The sequence below is a fragment of the Pteronotus mesoamericanus genome, unplaced genomic scaffold (assembly GCF_021234165.1).
Source record: "Pteronotus mesoamericanus isolate MK-2021 breed Mesoamerican mustached bat unplaced genomic scaffold, CSHL_Meso_final contig_493, whole genome shotgun sequence".
Taxonomy (NCBI): domain Eukaryota; kingdom Metazoa; phylum Chordata; class Mammalia; order Chiroptera; family Mormoopidae; genus Pteronotus; species Pteronotus mesoamericanus.
Genome location: NW_026555183.1, coordinates 673115 through 696325, shown reverse-complemented (window position 1 = coordinate 696325; position 23211 = coordinate 673115). Strand labels below are relative to the sequence as shown.

Sequence of the window (23211 nt, the reverse complement as noted above, 5' to 3'; positions counted from 1 at the left end):
TATGAATATACTGTCAAGTTATTTAACCGGTCCTCTGCGAAGAGTCAGGCTGTTTGCAGTTTTTATGCAAACAGTTAGGTCGATGGCAGCTTTTGCTATCATGAACAATCCTACATCCCTGCATGTACATTTTTGCACACTTAGGTGAGGTTGTCTTTGGGTGAGACCCTCCAGGAGCTAGATGAACGAAACCAAAGTAGCCTCCAAAACACTGGGTATTGGCAAAAGTTTCACTTTTGCAAATACATTGGTGAAAAAGCATATCTTGCTTTTCTCTGGCATTTCTTTCAGAATGAGTGAGGCTTGACATTGCTTTGTTTTCACGGGCCTTTTGAATTACTCTTCAGTGAGCTATCGAGTCATATCCATGGTCAGATTTCCGTTGGGTGTGGGTCTTTTTCTTATTGGTAGGAAGAGTTCTTTCCTTATTCAGCACGTAACCCTTGGTCTCTCTGTATGTGTCACAAATGTTGTCTCCTGGTTTTTGATGTGCTTTGGACTTTGTTCATGGTATTTTCCATGCAAAAATTATTTACTAATCTTTTCCTTTACAGCTTCTGGCTTGCAATATCAGGCTTAAAAACAGTCTCCCCACTTCAGGATCATTTTTAAAAGACACTTGTGTTTTCTTCTGGTATGAATTTATTTTTTAATGCTTAATTATTTTATACAAAAGACCGATATTGATCTGATAGGTATACACAGAGAAAAGTGCCCTACAAACAGAGGATACTCACTCTTTCCAAACGTACATGAAACTTTCGGGAAAATATTGTGCTGTGGGCCACAGAGATGTCAAGCAATTCCAATAAGTCGACATCAGCTAGACCACTAACTGCCACGCAAAGAAATTAAGATGAACCAAGAAAAGATATCACCTCCTCCCTGCAAAATGTCCAACTGGAAATTTAAAATCGCCCTTCGAAATTAAGTGTACATTAAGGAGGAAATTAAAGTGAAAAATACTAAATCCTACATATAACCTGATGACAATACATTTGAAATTCTGGAGTAAATGAACAACTTTCTTTGAAAAAATAGAAATCTCCAAGTTTGTCTCAAAAAGAAGTAGAAAACTGAATTGAACAAGTATCACATATGAAATGGAATTGCCAGCCACAGCACTAAGCCTCTAAATAGCCCCGGGCCCTGCAATGTGACAGGTATAACCCATGGTTGTGCAGATAGTTCTAGCTCTTCATAAGGCATTCATGCAAGGTGGGGAACTCAGAGATCCTCGTGTATAAGAAGAATTGAGCTCTTCCCAGACTTGGGGGTCTTGCCTGGCTGAGGCATGTTGCAGGGAGGGGGGCTGCACCTGCTCCTGCCCCGTGTGGCCATCTGGCTTTTGACAGTATTCTGCATCTTTGGCTAATTAACTTGGGAACTGAACACAACCTATGTTGAGGATGTGTGTGGTTTCTCTCTACCTGTGTGCAGCCACCAGAGCCACTGGAGGTGATAAAGGGGGACTTCCCCCATTTTTCCAATTGCAGCTGTTGGCTGTAGACTCCCCAGAATGACCACTTGAAAAACTTGTTGGTTAGGCAAAGCTGAGTTTACTGGGCTCACTGCAATGAAGAACACTGCCTCAGCAAAGCAAGGTAGAAAAAAAATGCCTGGGTCTTTAGAGCTGGTGGCAAGTTCAGGGTGGTGTTACGGTAGAAAGAGCAGCCAGAGGGGAAATAAAGGCGGGGAGGAGGAGAGGTACACGTCCTACCCACTGACTCGGCGGTCCTTGAAATTCTTTGTATCTTTTCCATTGTCTGGGAAAGAAAGCCTTTGAAACTGTGCTTTCATCCCAAGGCCTGAAAAGGCCTGAAAAGGCTCACTGTGCCTAAAGGAAGAAGCTTTTGGGTATTCATGCCCCCCCATCCTGGAAAGCTAGCACCACCTTTACCTATCAATCAATATGTAACTTCTTCCTCCTCCCCCATCCCGCCAACAATAAAGTCCTCAGAACAAAGGGGTTTGGTGCTCTCGACCCTCAGGCCACCTGGCCTCTGGCCATGCAAGCGCTTGTCACCCATCCTTGGGCCACCCTTCCCTTTGCAGCCCTGACCGAGCTTTGCCCTGAACCTCTGCCTTTCAGCCTCCCACCCCCACCTTAATTAGACCCATTCTCTTCCAGGACAATGGATCACCAATAAACCCTGCTTGCATGCTAATAGACTCACTGCTCTAATTCTTTACCGATTTGGTGACAAGAACCAAGTTTTTGGGAGTTTCTCCTGTAACAGTGGGACCCCAAGGTCAGGCGGAGGTGATGCTTTGCTTTGAATTGGTGGACACAGCCTAGGCCAAGCTCGGACAGAGCCACGCGACGAGGACCCACAGCGTTGGGGCACAGTCTCATCTTCCAGGAGCAAGTTATGTCCTGACACCAGAAGTTAGTCTGCTTTGCTCTCTTCCCAGTTTGACCATGTAATGGGAAAGGATTCCCAGTCCCAGAATTGTTTGTCATGGTGACAGGAAGGCATGCTGGCTTGCAGTGTGGTTTAACAGAGGGCTAGGAAAGCATGTTGATTTAGACTTCACAAAGAAGACTCCTAGGCCATTGTTGGCTCCCACTCCCCTATAAGGCCACCAAGATGGCTTATAGTTCAAACAAAACCAACATCGTTGCTGAAAAGGCCACTGCAACCTTGACAGAGCCTTAGAAGCTTCTTGGAAAGGTGAGGTCAAGGGTGGGGTATTTCTAATTAGGTTTTTCCGAGTCCGGCTTCAGGCAAGTCTTTCAATGAGGAGATCTGACTGGAATGGAGCAAACATTGTTCAGGATGGGTGGGCACTGCGAGGGAGGGCTTTGAAGGCGACCTTAAAGAACCCAGAGCCCTCTGAAAAGCCCAGCTGAGCAAGCTATTGTTCTCAGCAGGGGGCTGTCATCCTGAGGAGGGCTAGTCGAATAATCTAGTTTGGATAAATGGATTTTCAGAAGTTCCTGAAATCAACATTAAGTTATTTGCAACTTCCTCTTCCTAGAACAGAATTTCCTGGCACTGTAAAGCCCTGTTACTACAGGGAGACCAGAGGCTGGGTGATCAGCTATGGTTTCAGTTCTGACTTGAGTAGCTCACATTCTGACGTCTAAAGCTGCTGTCTGGAGGAAGCCACCCCCTTGGGGCTTGCTGAGAGGACAGAGATGGCCCTTCCAACACCACCCAATACTACCCAGGCGATGAGGTGTAACGTTTGAGGGAAGTTCATGGGGGAGGGGGGCTTGACCTCTGCAAAGCCAAGGGAAGGGTGTCCCAAGGGAATATCTCTTGCATAGTAGGGGTGATTGAATTGTCCCAGTCTCAGCCGGAAGTGGCAGAGCTTCCCCCAGCACTGGGGGCTGGAGCAAGTGGCAGGCAGCCGGTCTGGCCCCCTTTCAGCAGAGCAAGATGATTGGTTTCAAGCGGGCTGCCTCTCTGACTTCTGCCCACAAGGATCTCCCACTGAGGGCCCCTCGCAGCACGACCTGTGGGGTAAGCTGCCTGCAGCAGAGCTGAGAGGCCAGGTAGAGGTAGGAGACCAAGACAGATGGACTTCCTTGCGGGGGAGTGCTTTGAATTGGGTACAAGGGTAATGTTTCAAAATGAACACCATTGGTTTCAAGGACCATAATGAGACTGGTTACAGGAGACCTGAAAAACGATGGACTCAGCCTTTGAGGTCTTAAGGGGCATTCGGAATAACCCAGTGGCAGGGCAGTTGCTGATAAACATAAAACCGTTTTGTGCCTATGCTTCCAAACTGTTGAGACTACCACAAAGATTTGTTAAAGGAGTGAAACCTGATGAGAAAAGAGAAAATGATGCCCAGCCTCAGCTCAGGCCCAGTGAAAGCCAGAGTCAGGAGTTGGCAAGGCCACTCGAGCCCTGTCTTACAAGCCATTCCAGCAGCCCCAAACCAAAAGGGCGCCTCTGACACCTTGGCTGTCTCCCGCCACCCCAGTCAGAGCCTTGGGCAGCAGATGAGCCCTCTCCACTGTGGGGACCAGCTGTCAAGAGGAACACTGAGCTTCGTGTCACCAAATGAGACTTGATAGTGTAAAGATGACAGCTCTCTTGCATATTGGTTGGTTTTTCTCATTGGTGGTATTGCTACAGGAAATGGGGACATAACAGGATCCCCCACTACATTTTCTAACTTGTTTTTATGCAGAAACCCACCCTTGTTTGGTATGGTGTTAATTTGTGAACAGCCAGTTGACTGCATTTGTTTATTTTTTAGAATTCTTTTTCAGTTGATTCTCTCGGTCTTTTCAGTTGTACAGTCATTTATTTACAAATAATGAGACTTCTGCTTTGTCCTTTCCAACATATATTCCTTGTATTGCTCTTTTTCAGTATTAAATAATAATGGTGATCATGGGAATATTGTCTTGTTCTTGGCTAATGAAAATGCTTCTGTGGCTTCACCCTTAAGTATAGCATTGCCTTTTGGTTGGGCGCGCGCTCTCTCTCTCTCTGTACACACACACACACACACACACACACACACACACAAATATATATGTGTATATATTTATATACATACAAATATATACATATATTATATATTGGAGAAAAATATATATACAGTATCAGCTGATGAAGCTATCATTTGTTGCAGATTTCACTTTCTAAAAATGGCTGGAATAGTATTTCCCATCCCACTTGCATTTCTAAGACATTTCCACTCCCTCCTCAAGAGGTGGAGTCCCCTTGACCCTGGGTGGGCCTCTGTGACTGCCTTGACTAGAGGGAGTCTGGCAGAAGGGACACTGGTCTGGACTTCCAAGGTTAGGTCCCTCTCTCAGGATGCTCACCCTTGGAACCAGGTAGCATGCTGTAAGGAAGGTGACATGGAGAGGCCCATGTGCAGAGGAACCAATGCCCTCTGCCCTTTGCCCTCTGTCCTTTGCCCTCTGCCCTCCACTGAGCTCCAGGCTGACAACCAGCACCAAGTTCCCCATTTGCCATGTTGGCAATGGAGGCTTTAGCATTCGGTGGATACGCCCCAGCTGACGCCACATAGAGCAGAGATTCAGATCTGTGAGCAAAACAAATGCTTGGAATTGTTTTAAGCCATGGTTTGGGGGTAGTTTGTTCGCCAGCAATAGTTACCTGGAACAGCATCAGTTCCAATTCCTGTGTATTAAGAAAACTAAATTTTGTCAAATACCTTTTTCCTTTATTTTTTTATTGTGATAAAACCTACACATCAAATTTACCATTTTGACCATTTTTAATGTACAGTTCAATGGCAGTTGAGTTCAGATCATTCACATTGCTGTGTAACCATCCCCACCATTCATTCCAAGAAATTTTTCATCTTCCCAAACTGAAATCTGTCCCCATTTGACACTAACTCCCAATCACCCTCCCCCGGCCCCTGGCACCAGTCACCCTACTTTCTGTCTCTATGAGTTTGACTCCTCCAGGGATCTCATGTGAGTGGACCCGTACAGTATCTGTCCTTTTGTGACTGGCTTATTTCATTCAGCATAATGTCCTCAAGTTTCATCCATGTGGAAACATGTATGAGAATTTCCTACCTTTTTAAGGCTGAATGACATTCCATAGCATGGATAGACCACTTTTTGTTTATCTGTTCACTCATCAGTGGACACTTGGGTTGCTTCCATCTTTTGTCTACAATGAGTAGTGCTGCTGTGAACACTGGTGTACAAGTATGTGTTCTAATCCCTGCTTCTAATTCTTTTGGGTAGATACCCAGAAGTGAAATTGCTTCAAATATCTTTTTGACATCTATGGATGTCATGTTTTCCTGCTTCAACACATTCATATTACTAATTATAATGAGATACTTCCTAACTGAATCATCTCTGTACTCTTGGAATGAACTCTACTCAGTTATGATTTATTCGTTTCCTAATCTGCTTTTGGAATATACTAGCTAATTTCTAAAACTTTTTATTGATTTTCAGAAAGAGGAACATTGATCCACTGTTCCACTTATTGATGCACTCATTGGTTGCTTCCTTTATTTGCCCTGACCAGGGATCAAATCTGCAACCTTGGTGTACGAGGACAATGCTCTAGCCAACTGAGCTACCAGGCCAGGGCTGTACTAGCTAATTTTTAATGTTCAAAACATGCATGGATATTTATCAGTGATAATGACCTGCATTTTTCTTTGCAGTGTGTGTGTGGTTGTGTGCTCTTTGTCAAGTCTGGAAACCAGGTTCATTCAGTCAGCCAGCCCAGGAGCATCTACTGAGCAGCAGACGTGGCTCTGGACTCTTGGAATGGAGCAGTGACTAAGACACAGAGTCTGTTTCTGTGGTTACTAAAGTTACCCTAGAAGAAAAACGTTCTTCTGGTTTCATGAAACATATTTGGGAGCTTTTCTTTACTTCCTAAACACACTGGAACTACCCATTTCCGAAAGGCCAGGAAGAGTTCATTTGAGGCCTGAGGCAGCAGCAGCGGTATCTGTCTGACAACCCATTTTCTTTTCTGTTCAGCTGTTGTCTTTCTTCTGGGATCAATTTTCACAATGCCAGCTCCCACCGTGGTATCCAATGTGGGCCTTCAAGCCCTTCGGACCATGGCAGTGCCAGGGTCACTCCCAGCCTGCCTCTCAAGGCGACCTCACACCCAGACACACATACCTCGCCTTGGGTTACAGTGGTTCAAGGGTGAGGAGGCCGGCCGTGGGGGGCCCCGGCGCTTCTCCCTGCAGGACCCTCCCCCACCCGTCTCCTCCTGGCACCCCCTGCTTCCCTCTCACCCTCCCTTCCTCCTCTCCTTCTCACATGCCCTCACCTCCTCCCACTGTTCTGCCCTCACCTCTTGCTCTCCCCGCTAGGACAGATGCAGATGAAGAGATGTGCAACCTTATTAGTCATGGGGAAGTGCAAGATAAAACCACAATGAGATAGTGAGACACACACACCAGAATGACTCACACTAAAACGACTGGTCATATCAAGTGTTGACAAGGACGTGGAGCCCGGGGGAATGTAAACTAAAACAGACACTTCGGATAGCTGTTGGGCAGTTTCTTATGAACTTGAACTTCACCTATCCTAAGCAGGCAATTCCACTTATAGGTGTATACCAAAGAGAAATGAAAGCATAGCCCATAAAAAGACTTGTACTTAACTGTCTATAGTACCTTTACTTCTATGAGCCAAAAACTGGGGACAGATCCATCAACAGACAAACAGAGAAACAAAGCTGTCATATATCCATACCATAAAATACTACTCAGTAATGAAATGGAATGAATGTGTTGATATGTGTATGAATGTCACATACACATGTGCTGTATGCTTCCATTTCTATAAAGTTCTAGACCATACGAGACCAATCTGTAATGATAGAGGTCACAATAGTCTTTACCTTTGGGGTTGGTTTGATGGAAACTGCACTGCATATCCAGGGAAAGTTCAAGGCGTACACTTCGTATGTTTTGGCTCAGTAAAAATAACTTAAGCCCTGGCTGGTGTGGCTCAGTGAATTGAGCATCAGCCTGTGAACCAAAAGGTCACTGGTTCGATTCCCAGTCAGGGCACAGGGCTGGGTTGCGAGCCAGGTCCCCAGTTGGGGGCGTGCAAGAGGCAACCAGTTGATGTTTCTCTCACACATCAGTGTTTCTCTCCCTCTCTTTCTCCTTCCTGCCCCGCTCTCAAAAAATAAATAAAACCTAAAAAAAATTTAAATGTGTTAGCTTCTCATATATTTAAATTATATGTAAAAGGTATAGATTACATGTGAAAGGTATCAATTTCACATTAAGTACCACTTTCATGATCACCCACCAGTTTTATTATGTAGTTATTTTTATTAATGTAGCTCCAAGTATTTTAAAACTCTCATTATTGTTTTTAAAACTTTGCAATCTATGGCAACTATGTGTGTGCGCGTGTGCACATGGGCGCGCGCATATGCTGTTGACTTCAAACCTAATTGCACTGCGCTCCAACGATGTGGTCCAACACCAAGTCTTACAACTTCCTTGCTTCTTGCTCTATGGCTAGGATGCTGTCTTTGTCTTTAGATGCCACTTGTGGACATGGGGTAACCTGGGAGGACACGAGCCTGTCAGAGAGCCCTAAATCAGAGGCTTGTTCACATTTTCTGTATCTTTACAGAACTGTTGTCTGCTTGACCTAAATACCTTCACGGGAAGCCCATACAAACCTCCCTGTATTGTGCTAGATTTGTCTATTTCTTCCAGGAGTTCTGTCAGTTTTTTGCTTTATGTATTTTGAAACTATTTTAACATTATTCCTAAAATGTTCTTATTTTACCCCAAAGTCTACTTTGTCTGATATTAGTATAGCTACGCCAGATCTCTCTTGCTTAGTAGATGCCTAGTCTCTTTTTTTCTTATTCTCTCCCATGTAACCTTTCTGCAGACATATGTTTTAGGTATGTCTCTACTAGACAGCATATGCCTGGAGGTTGTGGTTTTGATACAATATAACGATCTCTGTCATCTCTGGCAGCCCCTTGATCTGAAGTCCTCTCTCAGAGGTGACATCCGTTATTTGTTGGGCCTGCCCCACAGAAGCCTCCAGCGGGGCTGGCTCAGCTCATTGTCAGTGTTAGAGGCTCAGCTCCTCCACCTGTTTGGGTTGTGCAATATAAAGAACAACCCCGGCGGGGGGGGGAACCCATCTGAATGGCTAAGATGAAGGTTTCGGATGGTGAACATTTCTGAATGGCTCACCTGGCAAGGACAGGGTGCTCTCTGGTGAAGCTGAGAAGCTAGGGGTGGGGCAGGGCGGCCTCAGGGCCTACAGTTGCTCCGTGACCCATTCAAGTGCAAGTGCTATTGCATTCCTCCTGATTACAGATTTTTGAAAATGAAGAATGTACTTTCAAACCATAATGATACTACCTTCACACTCACTAGGATGGCCATAATAAAAAATCGATAACAACGGGCGGTGGAGATGTGGAGGAACTGGAACCCTGGGCTTTGCCTGTGGGGACGCGAAATGGTGCAGCTGCTGAGGGGAGCAGTGTGGTGACTCCTCAGAGGGTCAAACATGGAATTAGCATATGACCCAGCACTTCCACTCCAGCTATACACCTAAGAGAAAGGAAGATATTTGTTCCCATTGAAACTTGCACAGAAATGTGAGCAGCAGCCTTACTCACAGTAGCCAAAAGGTGGAAGCAACCCAAGTGTCCACCAGCTGATGACTAGATAAACAATGTGTGGTCTATCCATGCAGTGGAATACTATTCAGCCATAAAAAGAAATGAAGTCCTGACACATACTCAACACGGATCAACCTTGAAAACGGGATGCTGAGTAAAAGAAGGCAGGCACAAAAGATACATATCGTATGATTCCGTTTATAGGAAATGGCAAGAAGAGGCAAATCTACACACATAGAAAGTGGGTCAGTGGGTGCCAGGGGCTGGAGGGAGGCGGAGGGGGAATGAATGCTTATGGGTCCAGGGTTTCTCTTTGGGTTGATGAAGATGTCTCAGATTAGATAGTAAGGATGGTGGCACGACCCTATGAATATACAAGCCACTGAAATGTACGCTTGAAAATGGTAAAACTATGGTATGTAATTTATATCTCAGTTTCTTAAATGTATTATCAAAATAAAATTTGGATCCCAAGTCACGGTGGCAAGGGCTCCAGTTACACACAACAGAGTAGCAGCCAAGGGCAAGGGAGGGAAGTGGCCAGGACAAACCGCACCTTGGCCACTCCCTACCTCCAGTGAAGGTCATTCAGCTTCTCTAAACTCACTTTCCTTGACAGTAAGCCCTCAGTTACTGTGAGCTAGTCACCAGAATGATGTCTCTCTCCTCCGCAACGCAGCCAGAAGGATGCAGCACAAGGGTGTGAGGAGTTGACAGTACCTGACATCTTATTATACGAGGAGCTTGAGCTGCCCTTGTGGGTCACCCCGTCTAATCCTCACAACCATCCCACAGCACAGGAGAGGGTGCTGTTAGGATCTCCTTTTAGAGAGAGGAAACTGAGGCACAGAGAGATTATGAAACAAAGCTTCCCACCTTGCGATAGCAGAGACCAGCGTTGACTTTTTAATAAAGTGGTTAAGTGCAGGTAACATAAAATGTACTATTTTAACAATTTTTCAATGTAGAGCTCTGTGGCATTAAGAGCATTCATGTGTTGTGCAACCATCACCAACATTTATCTCCAGAACTTTCTCATCGGCCTCAACGGAAACTCTGTCCCCATTAGACACTAACTCCTCATTCTCTCCTTTTCCCAGGCTCTGGCATTAACCCTTCTGCTTTCTGTCCCTATGAGTTTGACAACCCTAGGGACCTCAGAGAAGTGGAATCACACAGCATTTGTCTATTGTGACTTGCTGATTTCACTTAGTATCATACCCTTGAGGTTTATCCATGTTATAGCATGTGTCAAAATTTCCTTCCTTTTAAATAACATTCTACTGTTTTGTCCATCCATTCCTTTGTCAATGGACCTTTTGGTTAACGTGAAGAATGATACTCTGTGCATGGGTGTTCAAATCTCTTTGAAGCCTTGCTTCCAATTTTTGGGGGTGTAAACCGTGAAGTGTCATTGCTGGATCACATGGTAACTCTGTTTACTTTTTCAGACCTCACTTTTAAACCAGGAAAGGCAAACAAGAAGGAAATTAAATTCTACTTCACCCCTATCAGATCAACGGACAGTAAATCCTCTAACAGTACCAAGTAATGATGAGACTGTGGAACAGTGGGAACTCTGGCAGGCAGTAACTTCAGTAACCACTTTGGCAAGGGATTTGGCAATTTCCAGTCAAGTCGAAGTGTAGCTGTGACATACACAAGCACATGCCCTTGCAAAGAGCTCACACATGCGAAGAGACACAGGCAGCAGCGCCAAAAGAGGAACTACCCCGATGAGCACCCAAGGAGACCTGGGGGAAAACTCTTACCAATCCGGTCCTGCAGCCAGTGGGAGAAGGATCTGGACCGCATGGCGCAGTTATAGACAGTTACAACACACGCGAGACAGTAGTAAATGTTGCTAGGGCATATGCCCGCTCGTCAGAAAGGCATGAAAGCACACTGGGGAGTAGGGTATACCCAACTGCGGATGGCGGTTACCTCTGGGGCAGGAGGGCAGGGATGGGACTCCCACTCTGTTAGGTTTCTCGTCTTTCAAAGGAAGAGACCCGTGCTGGCTGAGACAGTGGTGGCACAGACATCCTGGCAGAGGCCCCAGTGGAAGTTAGGGGGGCGGAGAAAGAAGAGGCAGAAGTAAAACCAGAAGTCAGCAGTTCTAAAGAGAAGCAGAAGGCAAAGATCAAAGAGAAAGGCGGGAAACAGAGAAAAAGACGAGAAAAGCATGAAAATGGTTAGAAGGACGCGCTGTGCTACCATCGCCCAGGCTGCAAATAGCAATGCAGCTCTCCAGACCCACAGGGGCTGGGCCCTGGCAGCCAGCCAGCCCCCTGCCCGGCCATGTGGCCCAACAGCCACCAGGCCGCCTACCAGAGAGGCAGCAGGGACTCACGGGGCACCTAGGACGGAGACTGCTTATCTTAGCAACCAGCATGGGTATTGCAGAACTCTACTAGAGCTGAGAAAAATGGGACCCAAACTTCCACTTAGCAGGGGAAGAGGTGCTCCCTAATCACGTGACTATTTGGGGGCTCGCTTGAGGACACGAATCACTTAGTTGATATTTATCCAAAGATTTCTACTCATGGGGATCTTTAGAGGTGAGAGGAAAATGCTTTGTCTGTTGGATGTGCCCAGTTTTAACTGCCGAGAAACAAAATCTCCTTTGTTCTCCCAGTGTGCAATGAAACATCTTACACAGGGTTTGGGCATTTCCTCTCCTCAGTTACACGTGATCACTAAGTGTGCCAGTGAACTATGCTTTGGTAAACCAGCGTGCTGACAATGATGATAGCTTCTCTGTTTGGTTTCTAAATGCAAACTTAACTATTTTTCTAATAATTATTGCCTTTAATATTTTTATAATGAAAAATATCCGAAGCAGCCATAGGAGAACGTTAAGATTTGTCAAAGCTAAGCCCTGACTGCTGTGGCTCAGTGGGTTGGGTGTTGTCCCGGCGAGCAAAAGGTTGCTGGCTCGATTCTTGGCTGCCATTGATGTTTCTCTCGCACATCGATGGTTTTCTCCCTCTCTTTGTCCATTCCTTCCCCTCTCTCTAAAAATAAATAAATAAAACCTTTTAAAAACTTTGACAGAGCTAGCTGATGTGTAAACAAGTATAATCCAGACAACTAGAAAACTGTTTTTAAAAACCATTTATTATTTATTTATTTATGTATTCTTGAGAGAGCGAGAGAGTAAGGGAGGGAGAAAGAAAGGGAAGCATTCACGGGTTTCCTCTCTCACCCCAACTGGAACCAAACCCACAGCCTAGGCATGTGCCCTGACTGGGAACTGAACACCCAACCAACTGAGCCACACTGGTCAGGGCCAGAAAACTCTTTAAAGCAACACTAGAAACCCAAAAGCTATGAAGGAAAAGACAGCCATATAGACATATATAACAACATCAATCTTCAAGCATGTTGCCTTGGGATACCCGCAAAGTCAGAAGACAAACCATAGATTAAGAAAATGTATTTAGCGCCTGTATGACAGATAAATAGTTAATATTTACAGTATAAAAAGAGCTTCCGGATATTGAGAAGAATGAGGAAAGGATAGAAATGAGTGACTTCCAGAAGAACAAACGCAAACTTCCAACAGACAAATGCACATGCACCAGTTGTGCACGTGTGTGATGTGTGTGGAGGAGGCATGAGTTAGAATCACAGTGAGATCTCATTTCGCCCCCACCAGATTGGCACGAGATGAAAAAGCATGCTAACACCTGCTGGGTAGGGGGGTGGGGAGGCCCAGAGAACCCTCTCTTGTCACTGGTAGAAATGTGACTAATGAGCATCAGTGGGAGAAAGCAACCCAGGGATTTAAAATCCACATGCCCGTCAATCACACTCCTGAGACTGACCCGCAGGAAGGTGAGCGCCGGGCTGCAGAGGCGCACATGCGCACTGTCTAGCAGGGACTAGTGTGCTGGACGAGGACAGGGTGAAGCAGGCAGGTACAAGCTCCAGCTATGCGTGGGGTGCCACTAAAGCCCAATGGGGCCTGGGGCAGTGTCTGCGCCCCTCACTATGAAGCGGTGACAGCAAGTGCATGGGAGTACATGACCCACAGTGGAGCCACCAGAGTCCTGACAGTCCTCTGAGGGGGCTCATTGTCCCCCCTGCACCATGAGCCTGTGTTACTTATACAATCAGAACAAAACCAACACAATTATCTTCACTGGGGACAAATCTCCAAGCCATGGTATGGCAAGGATGGGAAGAGGCCCTGCAGCAACACTGTTGCCACGTCTTCCAGGGAGAGGAAGGACAAGGGAGGTGGACAGGGTTTTGGCCCCGGAAGGGGGCGGGGGGCCTGGGTTTCTAATGCTTAGTGTTGCAACTTGCAGCCAAATTAAACTTCGAGAGTTTCAGTTTCTGTGAAATGTGGGGGTTGACGCAGATGGTTTGTAACATTCCTCTGCGCTTTGGAACCTCTAAGCCGGTAGGCCAAACGTGGGGAGAGCCCATTTGGTAACCATTCTCAGCTGTGCTCTGCGTGGGGCGTCGGGGTATAAGATGGACACAGTGATAGTAACAACAATGGATAAACGAACAGGGAGGGGCAACAATAAGGACTTCTGAGAGCAGAGCCGGCCAGGGGGCAGAGCCACCAGCCTCCTTCCTCCAGTGTATGGAACACTGCGGGCGCCCTTGAACCCCAGGGCAGGGCTGACGCAGCCTGTGGTCCTGGCCCTAGAAGCCAAGGCTTGGCTCTCCAGAGCTCGGGGGGACCAGGAAGCTGCGTGGCTAACGCTGGCTACACTTCTTGAGAAACACTGATCAAAAATGGGGCAGAAAGAGAAAGTTCCAGGCCTCTGGCTCTAATTGGGTTGGTTCAATATAGAGTTATCCGATTTAGCAAATTAAAAGACATGCCCAGTTCAGTCTGAATTTCAGATAACAATGAACAATTTTTCTTTTTAAAAAAAATATTGTATAGAAGAATTTTATTTTTTAGTTTTTGATTTTGGCAGGGGGGAGGGGAGGGAAAGAAACATCGATTTGTTGTTGCACTTATTTATGCATTCATTGGTTGAGTCTTGTAGGTGCACTGACCAGGGATGGAACCCGCAACCTTGGTGTATTGGGATGACACTAACCAACCGACCTACCCTGCCAGGGCCCCAGTTTTTCAATTAAAGCACGTTTGATGGGATATTTTGGACATACTGACACTGAAACGTTATTCGTTGTCCTGCATTTCATCTGATTACCTTGGATGGGAGCCCCTGCTGGAGAGAGTGGCGTTGGGCTTCTGGAGGTCTCTGCCCTGCTCCAGGGGTCCCTCCCACAGGAGTCCTGTGGGTGGAGTTCACCCTTCCCAGGGTCTCCCCAGGCCCTGGAGTGGTAAACTCCCCCTGTGGTTCCCCTCACCCGGCACAGCGGTGCTCTAGTTCTCTGTGAAACCGTCCTGAATCGCCCTAATCTGAGCGGACCACCTGTTTCCTGTGGGGACCCAGCCAGACACAGGAGCCGAATGAAAACCAGAAGGTTCTCGGGGTTATTTATTAAGTAGGTATTGGTAGAAATAAAATAAGTTATTGGTGCTTGTGGCTCAAAGGTGTGGAATGAACAAGACTATGCAAAGCCCCAACAGTGGATCCACTCTGTCAATCAAGCAAACAGCTACTAAGAGAGAAATAGCAAAAAGGGCGAAAATCACCCAGATACTAGGTTAAGAGCCTGCCCTTTTCATTCCTCCACCCTCCCACCCCCATCTCTAACTGAGCCACCCAAGGAAGCACGTCTTCCTCTCTCTCTCCCCCTCTGGCCTCTTCGAGATAAGGGCACCCAGTCTTTTTCCTCTTGTGGGGCACATAGAGCCTTCCAGACAACTGTAATGGAAGAAAGCTGCTTTCCCAAGCAAATGCTGCCCCTGCTCTTCACACGCTGGCATGCCCTGCCTTGGGGTCCTTGCCCTGGGCCGGACCCCACCGTCTGCCCAGGCTTTGCGGGAGACGTAGAGGCTGGTTGGCTGGCGCCCAAGCAGAGGCCATGCTCACGGGCTCGCACCTGCTGGGTTCTTCAGGTGACAGCTTGGTCTAGACCCATCACCCGTTTTAAAGTTGTTGGGTTTTTCTTATCCTTATCTGAGGACATGCTTATTGATTTTACAGAAAGGGGAAGGGGGAGAGAAAGAGAGGGAGAGAAACACTGATGAGAGAAAGAAACATCGATTGGTTGTCATTTGTAGGCGTCCTGACTGAGGACTGAACCCACAACCTAGGCATGTGGCCTGACCGGGAATTGAGCCTGTGACCTTCTGGTTTGCGAGACGATGCCCAAGGAACTGAGCCACACCAGCCAAGGCCACCACTCATTTTATTTTTTAACTTTTTAAAGACTTTATTTTCTCTATTTTTAGAGAGAGGGGGAGGGAGGGAGAAAGAGAGGGAGAGAAACATCGATGTGTAAGAGAAACATTGACCAGTTTGCCTCTCGCACACCCCGAACCGGGAACCTGGCCTGGCCTCAACACAGGCATGTGCCCTGAATGAAAATCGAACCAGCTTTGCAGGCCAATGCCCCATCCACTGAGCCACACCAGCCAGGGCCCACTACCCATTTTATATGTGCCCAGCCAGGACAGAACATCTGGTCCAGGTAACCAGTTTCAAAAGCATCTCAGTAGTCATAGCAATGGTCCACATGCCAACCTGAGAGGCTCTAGGGAGAGGGGCCTCAGGGGGCACTGAGCTAATGCACATGTGTGTCCAGTCCTGACATGCCATCTGGCAGGGACTGGGCATCCTTGCTCTGCCCTCACCTTTGTCTTTAAAGACCACAGGTCTTTCAGGTAACAGAAGATGAAACAGGCATCTAAAGAACACATTAACAAGCAAGGAGAAAGAATGCAGAGGGCGGGATATTCTCCAGGGTTCTGCAGAGGGCAACCCAAAGACAGAATCCTGACCATCTCTTCAGCTCCAGCATCACCCCCGGGCCTCACCCCCAGGCTCACTGGTTCAAACACTATCATTTGCACAAGAGGCATGTTGAGGGCTTTAAAGATGCCAACTCCAGGGACCCACCCTGAGATGCCATCAGGAGATCATGGTTCCTAAGGACCTGGGGTGACAGGGATGTGAGGATTACTCAGACCACACTCTGGGTCTGTCCAGTGGCAACAGACATGTGACACTTCAGTAGCCCTGGCCTCTAAGGCAGAAATTTTCAACCAGTGCACCACAGGAATTCTTAAAAAAAAAAAAAAAAAAAAAACTTGAGAGAGAAGGGGAGGGAGGGAGAGAGGGAAACATCGATGTGAGAGAAACATTGATCAGTTGCGTCTCCCATGTACCCCGATTGGAACTGTACCTGCAACCCAGGCATGTGCCCCGACTGGTGATCGAACCTGCGACCCTTTGGTTTATAGGATGACTCTCCAACTGAGCCACACTGGCCTGGGCGCCACAAGAATTTTTAAAACATGCAATACCTGTTTATTCAGGGGTACTGACCTCTTTTCCCTTAGATTGTCGAATAAAAAAAGGTAACAGCCAACACAATAATAGCCGTCTAGTGTGAATAAATAAAAACTATACCTGTCTCTTTTGTCAGATTGGCAAAAATATGTGTTTTTTGGTGTGCTGCAGAATTTCAGTAGTTTGTGTGAGCCATGAATGGAAAAGGTTGAAAACCACTGCTTGAAGGACATCTAAGGCACACCCTGGCTCTGAGGGTAGACCCACCAAGTCATGTTCTATTGAGATATGTGTTTCTTCATCTAGACACACCCTGCCTTCTTCCACAAAGGCTATGAAGTGATGTGGCTTCCATGTGACCTGCTGTTAGCTTGGCAGTTAAGATGTCATGGTGCGTTAGTACTCTGGCCTTCTGATTGCCCCATCAGTCTGCTGGGTACGTATTCCATGTGACTCACTCTCCCTGAACCCTCACCTCTGGGAACACTCACTGGTAACCCCATTGCCTGGCCTGGCCTGGCGGCCAGAAGCTACCCCACCCCACCGTCACAAGTCCACATTTGTAACATCCTGGTTATTGCAAACCACCATTCTCCAACTGCAAGCATCATGGATTTCTTGGGGACATTTCCCCCCAACATTTTATTTTGAAATATTTCAAACTACAGAAAAGTTATAAGAGTAATACAATCCTCTAACATTTCTTCTCTAAATACTGAAGTCCATCACTTCGAAGGAAGGGACAGCCTATGTAATAATCGTATTGTATCGCATCCAGGAAATTTTTTTAATAACATTGATTTATTGTTTCACTTACTTACACATTCAATGCATTCACTGATTTTTGTACGTGCCCTGACTGGGGATTGAACACACAACCTTAGCATATTGGGACGATGCTCTAACCGACTGAGCTCCTGGACCAGGGCACACCCAGGAAATTTAACACTGAGGACAAAAGGTCATCTGATCATCCATTTTGACATTGGGGGTCAATGGCTATAACTTCTTTCCATACTTTAATGCGTCTTCCCCTCAGGAGGGAGTCTCTGGCAAGTGTTTAAATTTGTCAGAAATAAGAATGCAAAGTGGAACTGAAGTACATCACAGACCTTGGACCAGAAGTGGCCTGTGAGCTGCTGGAAGAGGCGCCACTGTGCCAGCTGATGGTCATACAGCTTGAGGACCACAAAGCCCAGGCAGGAGAGCACTCCCAGAACCAAGTACACTCCTGAGCAGTTGCTGCCATAGCGCCTGTGGACACACAGGGCCTGACCTACGGCAGCAGCGATGTGCATGGCCAGCGCAACCTCAAACCCACAGGGGTGCAGCAAGGCAAGGCCATAACTGAGCAGCGAGAGACACTCGATGGCAAGGAGCAAGCAAGGCTCCCAGCCCCTGTCTAGGTAGAGGCACCAGGCCACCGGCCATGCAAAGATGGGCAAGGTGAGCCACTGGTCCAGCACAGCAGTGGGGTGCGTCTGCATCCCAATCCGCAGCCACTGCACGGGGCCGTAGACCAGGGCCATGCCCGCGAAGACATCCTTCAGGTAACAAGCCCGCCGCGCCTCATCGGGGCGCCCTAGGGCACGGACATCTCTCCGTAGCCAGTATACTCCCAGGAGCACGTAGGCCAAGTTAATGATTGAGTTGAAGGGCATGGCTAGGAAGGCAGGGAGGCTGGGTACCGGGGCTTCTGCATAGTGCTCATGGCCCACTTGCACAAAGATACTTTCAAAAACGCCCATGTAGACAGTGCCCACACAGAGGCAACTGGCCATGGCCACATGGCAGAGAGCCTGTCCTGACTCGGGCTTCATCTGGAACCCTAGTTGTGACTTGGGACAGAGAGCTTAAAAGAGCGGCAGCCTTTGCAGTTATTTCAGAATTGAAATAAACAGCTTTTGCAAAACGCTCCTCGGCCTCCCGGCTGAGCCAGCAGGAAGAAGTCCTGTGATTTCCGGTGATTTCCGACGCAGATGCTGCGACCTTGCCCTGGAGTGGCAGTGGCGGGCCAGAGGAAGGCGGGGGTCCTGCTGATTGGCTGGCACGAGTGGAGGACCGTTCTGCCTTTTTCCTTTGTGGTTAGAAAAAGAGTGTGGTTAGAAATAAAACCATCCAAAAAAGAACCTCCATCTTGCTGACTCTCAGCCTCAGGCTCCACCAGCAGCTTTCATCAGAAAAAAAACAAGTGAAGCAATACCTACAGTATGTTCACCTTCTTACACATGGCCTCTAGAATCCTCTCCTGCCTAGGCATTTCATGCCTCTCCTGATACCTGTGCTGTTCTTCCCTCATCTGTGGACTAAAAGCCTTGCTCCTGCCTTAGTTGGTGTGGCTCAGTGGATTGAGCACCGGCCTGTGAACTGAAAGGTCGCTGGTTGGATTTCCAGTCAGGGCACTTGCCTGTGTTGGGGGCCAAGTACGCAGTAGGGGTTGTGCGAGAGGCAAGTGTTGGATGTTTCTCTCCCTCTCTTTCTCCCTCCCTTCCCCTCTCTCTAAAAATGAATAAATAAAATCTTTTTTAAAAATCCTGCTCCTTGCCCTAGCTCCCTTAGGGCCACTGTATTTACAGACTCCAACCTTTCCTAGGTCGGTTCTTAGAACTCAGAATGGGCTTTCCCACTCCAATGGTGTTATATATGTGGAAGTTTCCAGGCTAGCCCCAAAACACTGGTAACCAAATACCCAGTTGTACAAGAGACCATTAGCTATAGTCTGAATCCTGGAACCTGAGGCAAGAGATGGTGTGGTGCTGGAGGAGGAGACGGAGGAGGGTAAACATGCCCCCTCTGTTTCTTGGGTGTGACGCCAGGCAGCACAAGGAGCTCACCGAGGCTGCTACCCTGACTCACCCTCTAGCCCTTCCCAGAAGTCCCATACCATCCCCAAATCACCCACACAATTTAAAACAATGTAGACTTATCACTGACTGTCAACTGCTTTGAAGCCAGCTGTGGAGTGAGTTGGCCTAGTAGCCTAGAAACTTATTAACGAAGAAAGAGGTTCAATGCTCTGAAAATGACTCAAAGGGCAAAGCCAAGACAGCAATCATGTAGGCACGCGGAAGAGGACTGTGTTCAAACCTCGGCTCTCCCCACCCACCTACTATGTGACCTTGGGCCTTAACCATTCTGGGCCTCAGTTTGCATACCTACAGAATGGGGATGCTACCAGTACCCCCCTCCAGAGTCCTTGTGTAAACTAAGAGTTCTTATATGTGTAGACCACTTAGCGCCATTTTTAAAACACTTATTTTTAGAGAGAGAGGAAAGGAGAGAAAAGGAAGGAGAGAAACATCAATCGGTTGCCTCTGGTCCACGCCCCAACTGGGAATTGAACCCGCAACCTTTCACTTTGCAGGACGACACTTAACCGAGCCACACCAGAGAGAAGCAGCACTGTTTATTTTTGAGGCATAGTCTCTACCTCCCCCTCTGCAGTCTAGGACCTGAAAAGGCAGAACAGGGGCTGATTCTTTGCTCTCCCTTTGGTGCTCAGTGAAGACTCGGTCAATTTCTTTCTTTTTTCTTTTCATTTATGAACTTTTTATATATTTAACATACGAATTAAATATATTAAAAAATATTTAATTTTTCTAGTTTTTTTTACATTATTTTATTGTATTTTTTCCATTACCACATATCCCTCCTATAGCCTCTCCCACTTTGCCCCGCCAAGACCTGCTAGATTTCTATTCGATTGCATTCAAGCACCAAGCCAGCACCTTTGCTCTTTCTCCTTACTCTTTCACCGGTCCGTTGGCCACCTCATTTCTTAGCAGGCCCACACGGGCCCACCTGCACTCTCTGGGGAGGGAGCTCCTGGGCAACAAGCTGAGCTTTCTTTCTCCTGCCTGTCTTGCCTTAGGGGTCTGCTCTTAAGGAGGACCAGGCAGCATAGCATTTCCCCAAGTGACTGGAAGCCCTCACCCTGACTCCGTATCTGCTGGTAGACCACAAGCTTTCATCTCAGCACGCAGCACTGTTGCCACCTCCCACCGTTCCTCTCTGGCTACGGAGCTTCCAGGCTACCCCTGCCCTGGGGTTACCACTTCCAGGCTCGTGGCCGCTAACGTGGTTTTGACGTGGTTTGCACACAGCAGTCCCCAGGGTCTTCCTCAAATATCCCTGAATTGGATCACGTCAGTCCCTGCTCAACACCCTTCAGTGGCTGGCTCTTCACTCCACATACAACCCCATCCCAAACTCTTGGCCAGACCTCAAAGTGCTGTCCCTGTGTAGCACTGGGAGCTTCCCAGGCGCAGTCCGTCCTCCAGCTCGAACACGACTAGTCCTCATTCCCTCCTGCACCTGGCCTGCTCACACGCCCCACTTGGCTGTCATTTCCTCTCAGGTGCTTCCCCACTGAGCTCCTGATTCTGTCTGGGCAGGGCAGCGGAGGCCCGCCTGGGGTCTCTGGGTCCCTCCCTGCACCCATCTGGGGCCTGGCTTCCTGGTGTGAAGTGACAGGCCTTCAGGACCCCGTGTAGCCCAAGCTGGCCTGACTCTCCTATCTGCTGGCAAGCGTGGAGGAGAGCCAGGGACAGGAGTCAAACACTGTCAACTCGATAGAGAAGGAGGTCCAGGAAGGACATGGAAGGTGACTCCTCTCTCTGGCCAGCCCGAGAGAGTCCACTTGAGCCCTTGTGCAAGCTGACAGTGACATGTAATCAAACCAATTTTCCAAGTTCACCAGGAAGACCACTGCTGGGTGCTGTATGACCTAGCTCCTCTATACCCCTGAAGTGCCATGACCCTTGTTACAGGACATTCAAAGTTCTTTATAGATTCCCCCAGCACCTGGCACGCAAAGGCAGAAGGATCCACAGCATTGGCTCCCTGTTCTGGGGTCTTTTGGGGAAGTCCTGCAAAGCATGACAGTCTCCTGGCTAAGGGGCTAACACACATTCCTTAGATTCTCTTGCTTCCGGGGGTCATATGCATTTAAGCAGGAGCCACTATCACCTGTCACAGTGATGGCTCCTTTGGCCTGTAGCATTTGACAGCTGCCTGCTGTGCCCAACTACCCTAATCACCCTTGCATCACCCTTGCTGCCTTTCTGCAGATAAGGGGATGCCAGCCCAAGGGCTGCAACATGGGACACCCCCAAAAGATGAGGTCATTCTTAGCCACCTGAATGTCCAAGGAAGCTGAAGCAACCACACGGATCCCTGAACTCTGGGGAGAGAATCGATGGGTGTGGGCAAGGCCACTGGAAATCAGCAGCTCAGCTTCCTTATTTTACAGGGGAGGGACTCAAGAGTCAGAGGGGGAGGTGGGTGAATTGCCAAGGTCACTTAGGGCAGTTGGTAGCGCCACCACACAGGTGAGAGTCCTCCTTGGCCTTTCTCAAACAATTGCTTCCAAATGCGTAAAGTAAAACAGAGAATCACAACATAAATTTAGTATGTCAAAAGACAGTTACTAAAATATTTTTGAAAATGTGAGCTATGGTAATATATGTGCTTCTTTACTAATAGGTTAAATTCCAGGATCTACAGGTAAGTTAAATAACTACAGTAATTTCAAAGTGGTTATTCTGCCTACCGGCAGGTCCTGTCATTCAGTTAATTTCAGGATGTCTACAACAAAAGCTATACGATCTAAAATGATCTGTCATTTTTATAGGTGACAAAGTCACCAGGCTAATGCTCTGTGTTCTGCGGCCTACATTCACCATTACGGGAAAGGCCAAATTTTGGCTAGAGGCTGGTGAAGATAAAGACAAAATAAGGATGAAAGTGAAAAAAATCATCCGTTGTCACTCCAAGCTCTCAGACACCGGTGCATGGCTCCTGCACTACAGCCTGGGTCTGGCATTGAGCATGACGGTGCAGCGCCCAGCCAGCCTCTTGCAAGATTTGTAACCGACTTGGAACCCGGGGGCGACGTCAGTACCCACCTCTCAAGGTTGTAATGAGAACTCACAATATTGGCGCGAAAAGGCCAGCGATCACCATCCGGGTATTTTGTCTCTCTCACTTTGCTGGGGGAAATTCAAATCTCGAGAAAGGGCGGACCCGAAAAGCGGTTTTGCGCCTGCGCGCGGGGCGGGGCACGGGGCCCTGGGAAGCAGGCGGGAGGCGGGGCGGGGTGACGCGAGGTGACGCGAGGCGACACAGAGCTCTCCCGCGCCCGCCCGTTCTGCTCGAAAGCCGCTAGCCCGGCTGCCAGCCCTGCGGCCTGCGGGGCCAGGGACGGCCGAGCGCGCTGCGGCGCCCTGGCGCGCGGCCCCGCTCATTTAGTTGGAGCGCGGGAGGAGGCGTTGGCAGCGGCTGCTCCCGGGGGCGGAGACGGCTGGCCTGGGAGCCTGGGAGCCGGATGCGTCACCGCCCACTCTCGCCCCGCCTCCGGCTGCCCCGCCGGGAGCTCGGGCCGCCTCTCTCGCGGACGCTGGGTGTACGGAGCGGGAAAATGTCCACTCCCCGGCTCGAGGCGCAACTCTAGTGTCTCCCGTCAGCCACCCTCAGCAATCTATGCCCTGTCCCCACTGCTAGTTAAAAGCAACTCCTCGGGCTCATGTCCCTTCCGCGACCCGGGCGGGGGCGGGGGGGGGGATAACCGGTTCCCAAGGGGGGCGGGGCCAAGTTCGTTTGAGGCGTTCTCATCCGGGCATTCCCCAGATGCCGCAGCCGCCATCTTTGTTTTGTGCTGAAAGTCGCTATTGACGCCCGCAGACAGCCGGGCGAGGGGAAGTGGCAAGATG

At 48.3% G+C, this 23211-nt stretch overlaps 1 protein-coding gene across 1 annotated transcript; it reads right to left on the bottom strand.

Moving 5' to 3' along the window:
* Positions 1 to 17283: 17283 nt before the first annotated feature.
* Positions 17284 to 22602, bottom strand: TMEM187 (transmembrane protein 187). The gene is made up of 2 exons (XM_054578118.1): positions 22408 to 22602; positions 17284 to 18578 (listed from the first exon to the last, which is right to left on the bottom strand). Exon 2 carries the CDS (start codon positions 18319 to 18321, stop codon positions 17521 to 17523), a length of 801 nt encoding a protein of 266 aa, XP_054434093.1. The 5' UTR covers positions 18322 to 18578; positions 22408 to 22602; the 3' UTR covers positions 17284 to 17520.
* Between the last annotated feature and the right edge of the window lie 609 nt (positions 22603 to 23211).

Bases quoted from the DNA above. Each gene is read 5' to 3' on its own strand.
- TMEM187 (XM_054578118.1), bottom strand. From the start codon at position 18,321: ATGAAGCCCGAGTCAGGACAGGCTCTCTGCCATGTGGCCATGGCCAGT.